This window comes from Chenopodium album, chromosome 6, assembly GCF_948465745.1.
Source record: "Chenopodium album chromosome 6, dcCheAlbu1.1, whole genome shotgun sequence".
NCBI lineage: Eukaryota > Viridiplantae > Streptophyta > Magnoliopsida > Caryophyllales > Amaranthaceae > Chenopodium > Chenopodium album.
Window position 1 is genome coordinate 27950198 of NC_137839.1, and position 19522 is coordinate 27969719.

At 46.3% G+C, this 19522-nt stretch overlaps 2 protein-coding genes across 2 annotated transcripts; both read left to right on the forward strand.

Annotated features, from left to right (window-relative positions):
* The first annotated feature begins 4661 nt into the window (after window positions 1-4661).
* On the forward strand, window positions 4662-5510 carry LOC145636841 (uncharacterized). The gene has a single exon (XM_081688382.1). It carries the CDS (start codon window positions 4662-4664, stop codon window positions 5508-5510), a length of 849 nt encoding a protein of 282 aa, XP_081544508.1.
* Window positions 5511-5928: 418 nt separating this feature from the next.
* Window positions 5929-6878, forward strand: LOC145636842 (uncharacterized). The gene is made up of 3 exons (XM_081688383.1): window positions 5929-6048; window positions 6256-6635; window positions 6773-6878. Exons 1-3 carry the CDS (start codon window positions 5929-5931, stop codon window positions 6876-6878), a joined length of 606 nt encoding a protein of 201 aa, XP_081544509.1.
* The last annotated feature ends 12644 nt before the right edge of the window (window positions 6879-19522 follow it).

A 19522-nucleotide genomic window follows, 5' to 3' on the forward strand; every position in this document is an offset into this window, starting at 1 on the left:
TCACCCCAACTCATGGGTGAACATTTTAAGCTACATTGCCGCCTGCGAGCTCCAGAACTTAGCTCCCAGCTTCTCTGCCTTCGCTCATATGCATTACTTGAGTAAGGAACTAGGCGGTCATGGGGCGTGGTACACTCTTTTTCTACCTTGCCCCAATACTTAATGAGTTTAGACAAGGTGTCCAAGTGGTTAGGGTGGAAAGATAAATTTTATTTGATTTCTTCTCCAACCCTAAGACACAACCGGACACTGCACCGGTACAACTAGGAACCGGTTCTTTTTGGCAGGAAATGCCCCCTCCCAGCACTCTCTACTAGGGCCCGGCAGCAGATAGTGGATCCGGGTTTCTTTGAAACCACTACTGAGCCCATGGGGATGGGACTCATATCATTGTTCAAAAAAACTGGATCCCCCACCCAGACTACTTTAAAGACGAATGCTTCTTGTCCGCCTGTGGGTGGGTTAAGTCCCATGTTTCCTAAGGGTAGATCCTCTTGCATTCGGAATGTTTGTAATTTTAATTTTGTACTATAAACTTTTCATGATTTTTTCTATATTTTATTTTCTTCATGCAGCCGACGCCTTGAAAATGGTTGACCCAACCAAAACTCTGGCTAAGTCAGCAGCGCTGCTGCGCAAAGAAGCTGCTCTCGTAAAGAAAGCAGTCGTTGAAGCCAAAGTGTCCATGAAAGGCGGGGTAAGACCGCCTGACTTAGTATGTATATATATATATATATATATGTGTATATATATGTATATATATATACATATGTATATACATATACATATGTATATACATATACATATGTATATACATATACATATCTATATACATATACATATGTATATACATATACATATGTATATACGCCTATAAATAGAGGGTAAAGTACAACGGAAAACTCAAGTTATTACACTTTCTATATCTCTCTAAGTACACTTTCTCTCTCTAAACACTCTCTAACTTAAGATTTGGAGGGGGGTTCCTCGAGCCACCCCCGAGGGCAGTTTACGTGTGCTACTGTGTGTAGGTTGTTGACTGGACCCAGCTTACCCAGCAGAACCCTTGGATCCATACCTGGAACAATTGGCGCTAGAAGGAGGGGATTGGATCATCTAACCTGAGGTTCACCAACTAAGCTAGGGACTAGTTAACCAACCACCATGGCCGGAGAAGAAACTGTACAAACACCCACGTCCAAAACTAATGAGACCAGCCAAACAAATCGACCATCTCGCAGAAATCCAACCTCATCGGATCGACATCAGCCACTGCTAAAGCAGCGGCGAAACCAATAGATATGGTAGGATCCAACTCTATTTTCAAGTACGAAATGTCGTTAACAGGCGCGAACAATGAGCTTATTGTCTCAGCACTTTCAACCTAAAAACCGCAGCCCGTAAACATGCCAGCCATTCTGCAGAACCTCTCTAAGTGCAGCAAGTAGCAACTGGCTGCAATGATAGCTATCCTTACCAATATGGGTAAGGGGGCAAGCCCATCACGGACAACGGCAGCTGCGGAGCCCGCAGCAAAAAGCCTGAAGTCTCAACTCTCACCCCGGAGCAGAAAGAGCTCATTCAGCTGAGGAAAAAGGTATTGGAGCTGGAAGCTCGCAACCTGAATTGGGAATGGAGCGTGGAGGAAATTAGCCCCGCTCGAATCAGCCCAGAGAAGCGGGTCCCTCGCAGTAGGTCACCGGCCGCAGAGCGAGGACCCAGCCCGGAGAGAGACAAACGAGCGCGAATCCAGGCTGTTCTAGATGATTCCCTATTTTGCCGGGAGATTTCGGAAAAACCCATGGAGAAGGTGAAGATGCCGAGCTGCAAGTACAATGGAACCACAACACCCAAAAGCCACATATCAGCTTTCGAGAATCATATGGTACTCTACACCATGACGGACTCAGTCTGGTGTAAGGCTTTCCCACCAACTCTGGAGGGGCTGGCAGCGAAATGGTACGGTGCCATCCCCAAATGTTCTGTATACTCGTACAACCAGCTGAAGAGAATGTTCATGGAGCATTTCATAACCTTTGTGGACAGAACCAAGATGACAACCGAGCTGATGTCCCTGGTTCAGGGAAAGGATGAGCCTCTAAGGGAGTTCATCACCAGGTTCAACAAGGAGGCAACAACCATTGCAAATATGAGCCAGGAAGTAGCGCTATTAGCAATGCAGAGTGGCCTACTGCTAGGGTCACCATTCAGAGCATATATGGGGCGTAAGAGCCTCAAAATGCTCGCTAAAGCGCTGGGTAAAGCGCATGAGTTTATCAAAGCAGACGAGACTGACAGAGCAATGCTGGGTAGGAAAGCAACATGTGACTCGGTTAAGCGGGCAGAGGTCACCCGGGCAGAGAACACACCCAGGGTGGACCAGCCAAGCAGAGCTGAGCAAAACCGCAGAGAAGCGGACAGGGTAGTGGTACTGAGAAGGTCCGATCCAAGGAGAGGGCCAAGGCCTGGGAAGTTTGATCAGTATACCCATTAACCCATTCCGGATCTGACATATTAAACGTAAATGAGGCTGATGATAAGTGGCAGAGGCCTCCAAGGATGGTAAACAAGAGTCGTGATACCAGTAAGTGGTGTGACTTTCACGGGGACTATGGCCATACCATTGAAGAATGCACGCACTTGAAGGACACCATAGAGGACTTAGTCAGGAGAGGATACTTGAGTCAATTTAAGCAGTGTGGTGACCCTCCCAGAAGAAGGGAGGAGGATAGAGCGGGTTGAGCTGACCGTAGAGGAGGTCAGAGGGGCCCAGCTGGAGACAAGGATAGAGATGGCAAGCCAAAGGGCAGGGTGTACGTGATCAGCGGGGGTCCAGTACATGGGGGGACAGTTAATATAGCGCGGGCTAACCTGCGGGCGATGATACATCAAATAAACGACAATGATAAGTGTAGATGGCCACCTCTTCCCCCGCAGCCACGAGCCACGTTCGACGAGTATGACCAGAAGGGCATAATTTACCCTTATGATGACCCGCTGGTGGTGACAATGAGAATTGCAAACTGGTAGGTTTATAGAATACTGATAGACGGAGGTAGTTCAGCCAACATTATATACATCAGTGCGTTCAATGAGCTGAAGTTGGACAGAAAAGACCTGAAGAGAGTAAACTACGAGGTCACCGGGTTTAATGGCTCAGGGCTTACCCTAAACGGCATAATCGAACCCTTAGTCCGGGTAGGAGAAAGGTCAAAAAGACGTGATGTTCGAGCAGTATTTCTCGTGATAAACACCCTTTCACCCTACAATGTAATCATGGGAAGACCGCTCATCCACAAGATAGGCGGGGTGGTATCCATATACAACCTTGCCATGGCGTACATAACTAATGAGGGTTGGTCAGCAAAGCTCAGGGGAAGCCAGAAGACAGCCCAACAATGTTACATAACTGCCTTAAAGCAGCCTGCCAAAACCAGACAGCAGTCCGGTTCCGAGAGAAGGCTCCCTGAGCAACCTGAGAGGAAGTCAAGGAAAAGGAAGCGTGAAGAGTATCACAGGGAAAAAGATGAATAGAAGTTGGCAATGGAAAACTTCGAGCCTGCAAAAGAAGAAATGGCCAAACCACTTCCCAGCGGGGAGCATGTCACAGTCGAGCTCACAGAAGGTGATCCCTCGAGGACGGTGAAGATTGGAAAAGACATTGATCCAGGAGTAGGGGTGCACCTCATAGAGCTGCTGAAAAAAAATAAAAACAATTTTGCATTTTTCGCAGATGAGATGCCCGGAATTGACCCTGCAGTCATGGTGCATAAGCTGAATGTGAAGGAGGATATTAGGCTAGTTAGGCAGAAAAAGCGAAGCTTCTCCACGGAGAAAAACCAGGCAATCTAGGAAGAGGTGGAAAAACTCTTGGAAGCAAGATTTATTGAACCCTGTGACTATCCAAAATGGTTAGCCAACGTGGTCATGGTGAAGAAGGCAAATGGCCAATGGAGAATGTGTGTTGATTTCACAGATCTAAATAAAGCCTGCCCGAAGGACTATTACCCGCTGCCACGGATAGATCAACTGGTAGACTCAATCAGTGGGCACGCCTTGATAAGCTTTATGGACGCCTTCTCAGGGACCATCAGATCAGTCTGCACGAGCCAGACAGGTAGAAAACTGCATTCATTACCGAAGGGGGAGTGTATACTTACATAGATATGCCCTTCGGGCTGATGAACGCTGGAGCAACTTTTCAGAAGGCAATGGATAGAGTATTCCTTCACGAGAAGGGAAGAAATGTGGAAGTATACGTTGACGACTCAAATGTTAAGAGAGTCACGCAGGCTGGACATATCATGGATCTGGAGGAAACATTTGCCACCCTAAACGAGTATAGAATCAAGCTCAACCCGAAAAAATGTTTCTTTGGAGTGAGCTCTGGAAAGTTTTTGGGTTTTCTGATCAGCGAGAGAGGAATAGATGCCAACCCAGAAAAGGTCGAAGCAGTCCTCAATCTGCCCGAGCCTAAGAGCATCAAAGATATCATGCGGTTGACAGGCAAAATGGCCGCACTGACCAGATTCATCAGTAAGTCAGCAGACAAAGCCTTGCCATTCTAGCAGCTGTTGAAAGGAAACAGAGAATTCAAGTGGGGGACTAAGGAGAAAGAAGCCTTTGAGGGTATTAAGGAGCATCTGACTAAGCTCCCAACAATGATCAGCCCGGAGCTGACGGAAAAACTGCAGTTGTACATCTCAGCGTCAATACAGACAATCGCGACCGTTTTGTTGGTAGAAAGACAAAAGCAACAAAGGCCGATATATTTCGTGAGCCATGTGCTGACCGAGGCAGAGCAAAGATACCCCCTGGTAGAGAAGCTAGCCTTCGCAGTGGTCACAGCAGCAAGAAAGCTAAAACCATACTTTGACGCGCATATAATAGAGGTCCTCACAAACCACCCGCTGGAGAAAGCATTACAAAAGATGGATGCATCGGGTAGACTCTTAAAGTGGGCAATCGAGCTTTCTGAGTATGAATTCGAGGTCAAGCCTAGAGCAGCCATCATTGTGGAAGCCTCCTATGAGGAGAAAGAGGATAACGTTGGGGTCTGGAAGGTGGAAGTGGATGGATCCTCAGCCCAAACGGGGAGTGGGGCAGGAGTCATAATGACGTCTCCAGAAGGAAACGTATTTGAGTATGCCATCAAGTTCAAGTTCAAAGCGTCTAATAATGAAGCAGAGTACGAGGCGACGCTGGCAGGCCTGCGTATGAGCCTCGTAGCCGGAGCCCGTAAAGTACACCTGCAGACTGATTCTCAGCTCGTTGCCAGCCAACTGCAGGGGGCGTATGAGATAAGGGAACCCACTATGATGAAATATTTAACCAAAGTGAAAGAGCTGGCAGCCCAGCTAGTCCATTTCCAGATTGACTTGGTCCCTAGAGCAGGAAATTCTCAGGCTGACGCCTTATCTAAGTTAGCCAGCTCCACCTTACAAAGCCTCACAAGAACAGTTATGGTCGAAGTGTTAGGGAGAGCAGCATCGTTGAAAAGGAGCAGGTAAACTGCGTCAGGAGTCAAAGAGCCTGGTTCTCAGACATCTTGGCGTACAAACTTCATGGCTCGCTGCCCGATGATGAAGCACAGGCTAAAAAGGTGAAGAAAGGCGCAAATTGGTATGAAGTGATGAATGGAGAGCTCAACAAGAAAGGCTTTTCAAAGCCGCTGCTGAGGTGTATTCCAGAATGGGAGCAGGAGGGCATTATGGAAGTAGCCCACTCCGAAATATGTGCCAACCATATCGGCGGGAAAGCATTGGGAGTAGAGGTCCTTAAAAGACGGGCATATTGGCCAACTGTGACGCAAGACGCACTAGCATATGTCAAAAATGCGACAAGTGTCAAAAATATTCACCAGTCATAAATCAGCCAGCAAACGATCTGACTCCAATCCTCAGCCCGATCCCGTTCGCTCAGTGGGGAATGGACATATTGGGACCTTTCACCACTGGGTCAGCAGGCAGGAAGTATTTCATTGTGGCAGTAGATTACTTTACAAAGTGGATAGAAGCTGAGCCCACCAAGTACACAAAGGCAACCCAGGTCAGAACATTTATATGGAAGAGCATCATCACTAGATTTGGGGTGCCACGGTGCATAGTCTTTGATCAAGGGTGCCAATTTGACTGTGACACCATAAAGGACTACTTGGGGGATATGGGCACCAAGTATGCAAGTGCCTCAGTCTGCCACCCGCAAAGCAATGGCCAAGCAGAGGCAGCAAACAGGCTGATCCTGACATCCCTATAGAAGAAGCTGGAGGAGTACAAGGGCCTGTGGGCAGACTTAGTCCCAGAGGTCTTGTGGGCAAATAGGACCACTAAGAAGGTGTCAACTGGTAAAAGCCCTTTCACCCTAACCTACGGGGTTGATGCAGTTGTCCCTGTGGAAGTGCAAATCCCTAGCCTGAGGACACAGCACTATGAGCAGCAAGGAAATGAAAAGTGCATGCTGGAAGAGCTAGACTTTCTGCCAAAAGTAAGGCTAAAAGCAGCCCTTAAGCTGGCAGCCCAAAAGAGCAGGATCTCAAAAGCTTTCAACAAAAGGGTCAAGCACAGGGAGCTCCTGCCAGGAGACTTAGTCCTCAGGAGGACAGCAGCAGTTGGAAGAGGAAATCAGCATGGAAAGCTGTCAGCAAACTGCGAAGGCCCTTTCATCATCCACGAGCAGGTTGGACCAGGCGCGTTCCTCCTTGCAGATCAAGAAGGTCAGGTCTTAAGAAACAGTTTCAATGATGATGTATTAAAGAAATATTTTGTTTAAATAGCCTGAAACACAGCTGTTTCAAGTCGATAAATCTTTATTCAGTCCATGATATGTTAATTAAGGCATTTGAGCCATTTTTGTTCAATGAAATACAAGCCTCTGCGTGAGGAGTATGTTGCATAAATTTGTTTAATATAGTATTCCCAAGCATCATATACTAACATGAAGAAATCAAACAAGAATAATAATAAAGTGTTAGAGGCAAGAAGCACTCTAGCGCAAAATGACAAAGTGAAAGCGTCCCTCCTTAAAACCTCACTTCACCTGCAAAAAGAAAAACAGGGCACCACCTTGGGGACGCCTGAGGGGGAGCTTGACACGTTCAGCTTGAGCAAGGGAGAAGAGAGGAAAAGAAGAAGATGAGCTACATGGGCAACACTAAGGTTCTCTTAGTCCCATTCAGCCCATCTCTTCGAGGGGGGGAGAGGAAAGGAGAAGACATTCAAGTAGTAAGCCCTTACAAAAAGAAGTAAGCAGGTAGTAATGAATGACATAAATAAGTCGCTGATAAACAAGCTGAATGACATAAATAAGTCGCATCATAAACAAGCTGAATGACATAAATAAGTCGCAACATAAATAAGCTGAATGACATAAATAAGTCACAGCATAAACAAGCTGAACGACATAAACAAGTCGCAGCATAAATAAGCTGAATGACACAAATAGGTCACAGCAAAGCAAGCTGATGACAAAGACGAAATAAGCAAAAAGCTGATCGACACAAACAAGTCTCAGCAAGGATAAGTCAAATAACTCTCAATCAAATATGTCAACCAGCACGCAGACGAAGCCTTTGGTCAAAGCCAAGTGAAGTACACAACGCGCAAACACTTGAAGCAGATAAAGTAGGAAGGACAAAATGTAACAAAGTCCCTGCTGAAGCACAGCAGGGCGCAAAAGAAACAGAAAAGCGCTAGGCAGCTAAATTAAAAAGACAGGAAGGCCCAACCTACGAGGCCCCACCAAATGTAATAAAGAGCAAACATGCAGACAATGAAATAAACAGCAAGAAAAGCAGCAAGAGGAGATCATAAGGAGCATACATTATAAGGCTGAACCCCTGCCCACCAAGGTAGAGTAAACATTCAGCAGGTCGGTCACAAAACAAATAAAGCTGAGCCCTCATCCACCAGGACAAGGAAACACTCAGCATGTAAAGTTAGAAGCTCACAAATTCAAGTTAAGCTGGACAGACCCAGCAACGAAAGAAAAAGTATTTTGAAAATACATAGAGAAACATAATCTTTGGCAGCTATACACCCCAAAGATAGTAACAAAAACTACCTAGTTATAACAGATCTGGGTAAGGGAAACTCAGAGGAACCACTGGAATAGGAGGGTGACAGCTGCCATAACCTTTATTGATCATTAGTCAGAGACTCCACTCCAATAGCTGCAGCAACGTCAGGGCTGAGAGGCACCTCCAAGTTCAGCACAGCGTGGTTGGGGATCTTACAGCCAGCAGCGCGAGGGTGATCAGCGGGAAGATCGAACAAACCAGCCTCACCGGCAGCTTCAACCTTATCCCAGAAGGCATTAAAGTGAGCCTGCTGCTCTTCACCCTCACCATACAAGTTGCTAACGCATCGAGCCGCAGCTTCCCATCCTCCATCATGGCGGTCAGCCAGGAGCTTAGCGAAAGCAGGAGAGAGCGCAAAAGACTTGAGAGCCTCTCTCCTAGCAGCCTCCAGCGCAACAGCATGTTGAGCTTGTAAATCTGCCACCTTCGCCTTTAACGTCTTCACCCTGGCCTGAGAAGTCCCCAACTGCTCCTCGCAGTCCTTCAGCTTGGTCTAAGTGAGCTGAAATTCTCCCAATCGGAGCTGCAAGGCATCCGCCTTCTCCCTCAGCGGAGTCACCTCATTGGCCATAACATCCCTCTCAGCTTGAGCCTGCTGAACCTCCAAAGTCTTCTGGGAAAGAGTTATACCCTGGTTCTGATATTCCTTCTCCACTGACAGCAAGGCATTGAACAAATCCCCCACAGACGTAACAAGCTGCAAGAAAAGCAGAAAAGAAAAGTCAGCCAAAGTGAGAGTTAACAAAAGAAGTTAACAATATAAAAAAAATAAATAAATAAAAAAGAAAAGGCAGAAAACAGAAAAAAGGCAGAAGGCAGAAAAAGCTTACCAGACTCATGTGTACGGCACAAACGCATGGCAGATAGCTGCTCATTACCCACGATGTAAATAGAATTGGGCAGCCAGACCTTGGGTAACTTGGAGTCACCTGTCCCTGCTCCCTGCAGAGCTTCAAAAGCTTTTGTCTCACGAGCAGGTTAAGAGGGAGATATTGTGACCCCAACCATGTTGGTGCGAATCTCTCTAAAGTTACGCGGAGCAGCAAAATTAGAAGGCACCCTCACCTAGAAGAACTTGCCAGTCCAGTCCCTGAAACGCCCAAGTTTTGGGTAGGACAAGACTCTATTCTCTTTGGGGGCGACATAGTACCACCCTGACTCAGTCCCAGAGGCTGGTCTTTTCAGGCTCATGAGAGACTTGAACAAATGCAGAGACTCAGGTTACCTTCGTAACCTCAAAAACCACAGTAGACAAATCAGGGTATGAAGGGATATATGCAGATGTTAAAAGCACGTAGCAGCTTCTCTAAGGTGGGGTCCAAGGGGAACCTCAAGCCTAAGTCCAGCTGCGAGGCAAACACAGCAATATGACCTGCAGGAGGGGCTGATAACTTCGCACCATTAGCAGGTGGAACCAGCTCGTAGCCCTCCCCAAAACCGTAAAACTTCTGCCCAACAACGGCCAGGCCCAATCTCTCAGCGTCCTTACGCCAATCGGAATCTAGCACGCAGTTCTTAGGCCCATAGCACTTGTCATCAAGGAAGAATTTAGTCTTGCCCTCCTCTACGGGCTCAGCAACATAAGTGGGCTGACAGTCGAAGTATGAGCGGTCACCAGGAGACTCAACCATTCTACTTGATTGAACTGCTGGGGAAGGAGAAGGTGATGGAGTCCTAGTATTCCCACCGCGCACTACATAATGATCAAACTGATGCATGTCAGCCATGTCATCAAGCCAAGCAAAACTGTTAAAAGGCTGAACATGGGGAATAAGGCTAACAAGAGAAACGTCAGGGGGATTGGCCCTAACAGCATCAGCCAACATTTTATGGCGCATTGCGCGCAGCCTCAGGCGAGTAAGATGGGATAAGGGAATCCCATCCAGGGTAATCACTCGCTCACAGTAAGGATCAAAGAAGTCAGGACGGGGACTACACTAGAAAGGGCGAAATGCACTACCCTCAGCAGGACGACTATTGCCTGACCCATACGCAACAGAAGGAGTCGCAACAGTACCCATCCAGCTCGCAGCGGGGGGAGGGTCAGGAGGCATAACAGTTTGTAAAGGAGTATGAGAAATAGGAGAAGTGTGCGCAGGACGCTCACCTGAAAAAGAAGATCGGGAAGAGGAAGAATCCGATCCTATGGCCGTTTGAGGCTCACTCATGTTCTGACTATCAGAGGCGTCAGACATTATGAAATCTACAAAGGAATACAGGCCCGCAATGGAAGGAAAAAGCAATGGGGCAGGAGAAAATCAAAGAATCAGTGTAGAAACAATGAAGGAATAAGTAGAAAAATGCCAAGAATGCAAATACAACAACAAAAGAGAAGAAATAGGGATAGCGACAACTAGGAAGAATCAAAAGGCACAATCTTGCGAAGAAAAAGTAAAAAGAAGCAAAATTGGGAAAATACAAACAACAAAAGGTACAAAGTAAGTACCTTTAAGGAAAAAGTTGCAGAAGCAACAGAGTACAACAACACTGGCGGAGATAAAAGCCCTAGCAAGACAAAAGTCTGAATCTGCAATTAAGAAGTACAAAGAAGGAAAAAGTTAACAAAAGAGCAAGAATTAAAGGAGAGAATGCAAGTAAAGCGAAAGTCAGGACAAAAATAAAGACGAAGAAGCAACAACTTACCACAACAATGGAGGATCAAAGACGCTTGACAGAGAAAGAGCAAAGAGCGAAAATTTCAAAATGCCTAAGTAACGAAGAGGGAAGATGAAAAATTGGAGGCGTAAAAGAAATAAGTGAAAAATTGGGGACAGTGAAATTAATATGGAGTAAATGGGCAGTTCGACACAAGGCAAAGCCAAACCGCCATGTCACTTCAGTAAAATCAAACTGACAGCCCGGATTGCCAACACGTGTCCCACTCTAGCAAATGCGATTCCCGCCTCAAACAATATATATATATATATATATATATATATATATATATATATATATATATATATATATATATATATATATATATATATATATATATATATATATATATATATATATATATATATATATATATATATATATATATAATTCTTTTGAGAAGAGAGCACTTCAGCGAGAGTGATCGAAAATCCTATCTGCAAGCTCGTCATTTCTCAATCTTCAGCGGGAGTGATCGAAAATCCTCTCTGCAAGCTCGTCATCTCTCAGACTTTAGCGGGAGTGATCAAAAATCCTCTCTGCAAGCTCGTCATTTCTCAGACTTCAGCGGGAGTGATCGAAATTCCTCTCTGCAAGCTCGTCATCTCTCAGACTTCAGCGGGAGTGATCGAAAATCCTCTCTACAAGCTCGTCATTTCTCAGGCTTCAGCGGGAGTGATCGAAATTCCTCTCTGCGAGCTCGTCACTTCTTAAGTCTAGAACCAATGTCACCATACAAGCAATAGGGCAGCGGACTCAGCAATAGCAATGACTTGACCTCCCAAGTCTCCAAGGCGCCTCAACACCTTAGAGACTTGAGGGGCTAGGAGTGTGCAAGTTATTTCAGTCAGACGACCCGTTGAGTCAGGGCCGATAAGGCTACACGCTCAGAATAGCTGGCATGAAAGAACCTCACGCCATCTCTTGAGGGGCTAGTTGTAAGGGATAGCTCCTGCTGAGCTATTCCTTCCAGCTAGGCTCAGTTGAGAAGAACGTTCTTACAGTCAAAGAGTGAGCATGAGTGACCTCATACCACCTCTTGAGAGGCTAGTTGTATAGGATAGCTCCCGCTGAACTATCGCCCAGCCCCCAGGGTGCGCACTCACCGCTGAATAAGCGACTAAAGGAGGGCTCGTCAGCCCGGCAGAGTCAGGCCGCAGGGCTGACCAGGCTAAGCTCTCCACGAAGGAGATAGTACGCCTATAAATAGAGGGTAAAGTACAACGGAAAAGAGGTCAGACACTCAAGTTATTACACTTTTTATATCTCTCTAAGTACACTTTCTCTCTCTAAACAATCTCTAACTTAAGCTTCGGAGGGGGGTTCCTCGAGCCACCCCCGAGGGCAGTTTACGTGTTATATATATATATATATATATATATATATATATATATATATATATATATATATATATATATATATATATATATATATATATATATATATATATATTACTTTTTTTTTGGCAAAGGCAGTTTGTCAGTTAGGTATATTTAACTTCTTAATTTGCAGGACCCTGTTAAACGCGTGCCACGCTCCTTCTCCAAGCTTTTCATAAGGCAAGGGGAGGATCTGGAAAAGGCCCCGGCTGCCAAGACCACCAGGAGGGACCCCCCCAGTCAACTTCTACTGCCAAAACCGATCGCCCCACGACCGGTGGCAAATCGCCTTCTACAATGAAGATTTTGAGCGAAAGCTCAGAGCGCTCGCAGATGAATGCGCCGGATGTCTCTACGGCATCAAAGGGTGGCCAGGCAACAACTTGGGAGGGGATTACCATGCCCCATCCGGACACCCAAGGTAAGGGAAAGATTGAAATACCTTGGCCACTTGACTTCATGAGAGTCAAGACTAAGGTAGACCTCTCCGGGGGTTCAGTCAGCAGCCGACAGCGGATGAATGCCAACTATGCTGCATCCTTCTCACCAAGTACTTCTACTTCTTTTGGTGCAGATCTTACATTCGACGAGTCGGATCTTGTTGGGTTTGCCAAACGGATGGTGAGTACCCTCACCCGGTCTGAGAAAAATTCCATACCTGATCTGCAGGTAGTGGACTTTAACTAAATAATGCGTCAGCTGGCTCAGGTAAAGAATCCTCACCTTAATTCTGATATTTTTCTTCATTTTTACTAATTATGTCATAATCTAGCTGCTCTTTTCTCAGGTAATGCTGAGGGTAGACGAGCTCCGAGGCCGCTTTCAGGCGGAAGCAAGAAGAGGTAAATGACACCAAACGGAAGGCCCTTGAAAACCCCAACTCTGCTGAATATGCTAATTATATGTGTGATTTAGAGATTAAAGCAGTAGAGTTGAAATAGGAGGAGCTGATCCGGAGCTTGACGACTGCAAATGATGAAGCCACCAGTTGAGCTAATGACCTTGAGCAAAACCTGAAGGATGCTCAATCTGAACTCATAGAATTAGAAGATGTTGACAAGGAGAACACAAAACTCCGGGGAGATGTCTCCCGACTGGGGGTAGAGATCATGAATCTGCGGAACTAGCAGTCGGATGAGATTGCCCAGGAGCAGAAGCTGTTGATGGAAGAGAATGAGCGAGACAATGCAGCCCGCCTGAAGATAGCATGGGGGCTCCTCTACCCGGATGTAGACTTTGAAGTCTACAAACTTAGGTATGATTACGCCACTGCGGTGTATGATGCCCAAGTGCTGGGAGAGGCATCTCTTCCTCGCTTCCAAGATTGGGCTGCAGAGCTGGGATATGAAGTCTTAGACAATGAAGAGCCGGCGGAGGAAGAGCTAAATGAAGGCAACCAGCCTCAAGTGGCCGACGGCCAATCAAAAGCCCTCCCAACCGGTCAGGACCAGCCGGAGCAGCAACTTCCCCCTTAGCCTTGAATCAGCCTCCCCAAATTCAGCGGCAGTATGCCAACTTCTTTTCTTTGTCGGCTTGTATGCCGAGTAGTGTAGTATTTTTACCAACTATGGAGTTAGGTAAACAATTGATTCTTTTGCTTCTTCACCGGATGTGATTCCGGTTAACAATTATTCTAGCCTTTGTGCCATTTAAATATTAATGAAGTAGTCCGACTTAGTCGGTTGTTTATATATATTTGTGTTTAAATTTTTTTTGATTTGAATTTTGCGTATATACTGCAATTCTTTAATATTTTGCCTATCTTAAAAAAGCATGCGGCAATTTGTAATCCGGCTACTCTTGCCCCTGTACGGCTGTGTGGTTGGTTTTATTCCAAATAGATTGATGGCTTGAAGACACTTGATACTTGGAGAAGTATGAAGTGTTTTTAGGCCAATCAATCACAATGGTGATTGCCGCAAACCAAGTGCACAGCCAGCCATTAGAATGGCTGCTTTTAGCCTCTTACCCAAGCGGTAATATTCCGTCTGGCATTATTTCATAGCCATTACACAAACTCTTTTTCCCCAATTGGGAGAGGGAGTGTAACTTTGGAATAAATAATCTAAGTGAAAACTTCAGCCGGCAATCGACTGATGCCTCAGGGCATCCGGTATTCGAAAACTTAATTATTCTCGTAGATTATTCTGGTTAGACGGCTATGAGTTGACCAATTTGGTCCTTCTATCTTTGTCGTCTGCATAGGTACATAGAAATGATGAAGAGTCTGCTCTCTGCAACGATTAAACCTGGAGGGGTGTCGCCGGACGCCATCGTCCATGTTGGGACATGCGGTTTTATAAAATAAGCAACCATCCGGCCATTGGCCTTAGGTCTTGTTTTAGACCGGTTGTATAGCCACGAAGCGTTTTTGTGCTTAGTTTTTTCAATCTGGCCATTAGCCACACGTTATTGTAACATTGAATTTACACTAAATTTCGAATTTAGTTGGTTAAGCAATTAGTCGTCTGAGTATTACCCAGGCGGACGGGTAACCATACTATTAAATTACACTAAGTATCAAACTTAGTTGGTTAAAAAAAAATTCTGTTTGAGTATAACCCAGACTGATATCATAAAAATAACAAAACAATTTTGCAAACAAGCCTGATTTCTCATTAATAAATTCTTTGTTTACAAAAATTTACAATTCTCAAAAGTAGTACTGTTTAGGGTAAAAATTACCCTAAACGGTGTCCCAATAAGAGAAGGCCACGTGTCAAGATCAGACTGACCCAAGTGGCCCCTTAGCCATTTGACACGTGGCTCCTTCAGATAGATTCTGAAATGGCGGCCTTGAAGGGCCCAAATCCCAAGAGAACGCCGTAATTCGGCGCAGCGAACCACAATCTAGGTCAAGTGACCTAGATTGGGGCACATTCTCTAATGACCCTATAAATAGGGAGATATTTCCCCATTTTGGGGAGACATTCAATCATTTATTACACCTACATTCTCTCTCATAAGAGAAACACCTGAGCTTGGAATCCAGGCAGATCCCCACCTAAATTTCCGCACTCTTTATTCTCTATCAAGTTACTAACTTGATCTTCGGAGGCGGAGCTCCAACCACTCGGAGTCTCCGTTGTTTTGTAGGTACAACTCAGCCAGACCAATATTTGTGACGTAACTCTCTCGAGGGACAAAACACCCAAAAAATTTGGCGCCGTCTGTGGGGAGAGTACCTCAAGGATGGTTCAAGAGTCTGTACCACCTCCTAAGCGTCCGGGCGACGACCCGGAAGTTTTCACTGACCAAGACGATAAAGATCCTAAGGTTGAAACCTATATAGCCGATGAAGGCTCCCTAATAACCAAGCGCATTCGGCCCAGAGATACTCTAGAGCGGGGTGCCAACCAAGCGGGTACAAATCGACCCCCTCTGCAGCCGGAAGGGGAAACCCCTACGGCCAGCGGATCAGCTCCCGTCACTCGAGACGAACTCATGAAGTTCATGACAAGTTTCAAGGGTGAAATTAAACACCTGATCACAAAGAGCCGGGCTGGCCAAAGCAGGGGTCAGTCGGCAAGATAGACTCCTCTGGAGAAGGGAAAGTCAGTCAGAGATCGGCAGCCAACTCCTCATCCAAAGGTGAAGGCAGTCGGGACCATTGATTGGTCCAAGATTCTTCTGCCCAAGAGGAATGTCAACAGTCCCCGCCGGACTCAACAGTCGGTGGGGAGCAAAAAATCAACACTTGACGCCCAGGAGATCATCACTCGCAAGAGAAATAAGCAGTTGTCTAAGTCGGCTTCTACGTCGAACTTTCCAGACAACTTCAACAACACCTCTGCAGGGAATGTACCTTCCTTGCGTGAGAGCCAAACAGGAGGTAATACCGTCCATTCTGGTCCTCAGATGATTGGACTGGATGTACCTTCTCAGGTCTAAAGTCAGTATTTTCCCTATTTCATGCAGCCGACCCTCTTTGGAGGTCAGGCGGCGTACAACAATGTCCAGCCACTGGACTGGAAGCTTCGTCTGCTCCGCCTGGGTGAACAACCTTCTGCGTTCACCCGGGAGATAACCAAGGCGGCACAACCGGTAAAGGTTAAAATTGAGTTTGTAGGCACCTATGACGGTACCTCCAACCCGGAAGATCACCTTATGGCTTACACCAACCTCATGTACTTACAAGGGTTGGATGATGCCACTTGGTGGCGATGCTTCCCGGCTACATTGAAGGGCATTGCCCAACAATGGTTTGGCAACCTGCCAGCCGGGTCCATTGATAGTTTCAGGAAGCTTGCCTTCCTCTTTCCTTCCAACTTCTCGATGAACATCCCCGCGAAGAAAACAAGTCTTGACTTGAGCACCATTAAGCAGGGGGAGAGAGAAGGACAGCGCTCCTATATCAGGCGGTTCAATCTGATCAGAATTCAGATTCAAGGATTATCTGTCGAGGTTTACAGACTTTTTCAAGGGTCTGAGAGACGGGTCGACTTTTAAGTTTGACCTATTTAGAAAAGGGGCTTTCACTTTACAGGCGGCCCTGAGGGAGGCGGAAAGCTATATTCAAGCAACCGTCCTGTGCTCGCCTGGTAACTAGTCGGACTCTAAGATGTCTGACAAGTAGAAACACAGCCGGCCTGCTCAGCCGGCCAAGAAAAAGGAAGAGAGGAAGAAAAGAAAAGAAGTCTGGGCGATTAGTGATTCTGACCAGCCGTCTCAGAAGAAGAAGAAAGAATTTAAATCGTACGTTCCTAAGTACGAGTTTAACAAGGACTGCAACTCCATCCTCATGGAGATCAAGGACCGGCTGTCTCTAGTGAAACCGAATCTAATGAAAAGTTTCATTCAATCAAGGAACAAAAATAAATTCTGCCAATACCATGAGGAAGTTGGCCATGACACCAACGACTGCTTAAGCCTTCAACGGGCTTGGACCGTCTGGCTGACAAGGGGATGTTAAAGTCCTATATCTCTAAGTCCAAAGGGACTAATAAGAAGAACCTGGGGCAGTCGTCTAAGACACCCCATCCTGCTAGTAGTTCGGACACTGATAAGGAGCCGGTCTATACCATAGCAGGCAGGTTCTCATGCGGTGGCCTTACCATCCGAGGCACTAAGAGCCATTTTCGAAATACGGACAATGATGATGATGATCAAGCGTCTGCTAGCTCCTCCTTCCCAGACGTTCGCCGTCCGCATGACGACCCGATCGTCATTGAATGTAAGGTTGCCAACCAGTAATTGGACGAATCCTTATTGACACCGGCAGCTCGGACATCATCAGTCTTCGGTGCTTGCAAAAGCTGAAATACAATGTCAACAGCATGCATCCGGTTATAAACCCCCTGGTTGGTTTTGGGGGTGGAATGGTTTACCCAGTCGGAAGGGTTGATTTACCAATCTAGCTTGGTGAAAAAGGTAAAGGACGACACCTGGTCGTCAAGTTCTTGGTCGTTGAGGAACTGACCGCCTACAACATTATTCTGGGCCGGCCAACCCTCAGCGAAGTCAAGGCAGTAATCATCCCTTCTCTCATGCTCATCATGTATGAGAGGGATGACGACTCTGTTGGTTCCTTGAATGGGGATCAAAAGACGGGCCGGGAGTGCTACCTCTCAACCGTCAAAGATACTGTGACCCCAGGCGACCAAGGCCCAGAACCAATAGACCTAGACATTGTCAAGGATGCCGACCCAGTACCAGCCCCACCAGCAGTCAGAAAGAAAAGAAAGGCCCCGCTGCTGGTAGAGGTGAAGAAAGAGAAAAAATAGTAATCACTGACCGGGGAGCGGTCAGCTGAGCTACGTCCCCAGACGGCTGGAGACCGTATTTATATACATCTAGATGACAGCCGTCCAGAGAGCACTGTTAAGGTTGGGACGACTGCTCATGCTAAATTGGGTGCAGATCTGCACCTCCTGCTGAAAGAATTCAATGACATTTTTGCCTTTGAGGTGGAGGAGATGCAAGGCGTTAGCCCGGATCTTGCTGTCCACAAACTCGCCGTGGATCCTAGAAAGAAGCCCATCCGGCAAAATAAAAGAAATCACGGCAAGGAGAGAAGTCAGGCGGCAGCTGCCAAAGTAAAAATGCTGTTGGACGTTAGGTTCATTCTTCCATGTATTTTTCCAGAATGGGTGGCGAATGTTGTGCTTGTAAAGTAGTCGAATGGTACTTGGCGTATGTGTGTTGATTACACAGGCCTCAACAAGGCATGTCCCAAGGACAGTTACCCACTTCCAAAGATCGATAGTCTTGTCGATTCGATAGCCGGGCATGCCTTTGATGAGTTTCATGGATGCCTACTCCGGCTTCCATCAGATACCCCTGAGGAAAAAAGATCAAGAGAAGACGGCCTTCGTCACTGATCAGGGGTTATTATGTTACAATGTGATGCTGTTTGGCTAGAAAAATGCGTCGGCTACATTCCAATGGATGATCAATACGGTCTTCTTTAATCAAATTGGTAGGAATGTGGTGGCGTACATTGATGACATGATAGTCAAATCCAAGCAGCAGGCGGATCACCTTGCTGATCTCCGAGAAACCTTCACCACACTCAAGCGGCATAAGGTTATGTTAAATCCTAAGAAATGCGTCTTTGGTGTTGAGTCTGGGAAGTTTCTTGGATTCCTGATTGGTCAAAGAGGGATAGAGGCTAACCCGGAGAAGATACAGGCGGTAATAGACATGAAGTTACCCCGCACTGTCAAGGAAGCGCAAAGACTAACCAGTTGCCTGGCGGCTTTGGGGAGGTTCCTCAGCTGGTCAAGTGACAAATGCCTTTACTTCTTCCAAGCAATCAAGAAGACCAGATTTGAATGGGGGGATGATGCTGAGGCGACCTTTCAAAAGCTGAAAGAGCACTTGCACTCTTTGCCAAGGCTTGTTAGCCCTCTGCCCAAAGAGTCGTTATATATGTACCTAGCCGTCTCAGATCATGCTCTCAGTGTTGTTCTCCTTGCTGAGAGAGATTGCATTCAGCTCCCGGTCTATTTCATTAGCCATGTTCTAAAAAATGGTGAGCTCTGGTATCCCATGGTTGAAAATTTTAGCCTTGCCGTATATATGGCCTTTAAGAAATTGATGTCGTATTTTCTGGCCCACCCGGTGGTAATTTACACCGATCAGCCCCTCAAGCGGCCAATGTCTACCTTGGAATCATCCGGCAGAATGCTGAAATGGGCTATTGAAATGCAAAGTCTTGAAATCACTTTTGATCCTAGAAAGGCAGTGAAAGGTCAGGCGTTTGCCGACTTCTTTGTTGAAATGACACGACCGGTTCAACCGGATAACATTGATCAGGTTTGGAAAGTGTATGTAGATGGGAGCTCGACGAAGAATGGCTGCGGTGCAGGAATTATATATGAGTCCCCTGAGGGGGATAAATTTGAATATGCACTACCGTTTAATTTTCAAGCCTCAAATAACGAGGCGAAATATGTAGCCTTGCTAGCCGGAA

Coding starts and splice junctions, on each gene's coding strand:
- LOC145636841 (XM_081688382.1), top strand. CDS start 4,662: ATGATCAGCCCGGAGCTGACGGAAAAACTGCAGTTGTACATCTCAGCG.
- LOC145636842 (XM_081688383.1), top strand. CDS start 5,929: ATGGACATATTGGGACCTTTCACCACTGGGTCAGCAGGCAGGAAGTAT. Junction 6,049..6,255: donor AGTACACAAAGGCAACCCAG/GTCAGAACATTT, acceptor ACATCCCTATAG/AAGAAGCTGGAGGAGTACAA. Junction 6,636..6,772: donor GGAAATCAGCATGGAAAGCT/GTCAGCAAACTG, acceptor TTGTTTAAATAG/CCTGAAACACAGCTGTTTCA.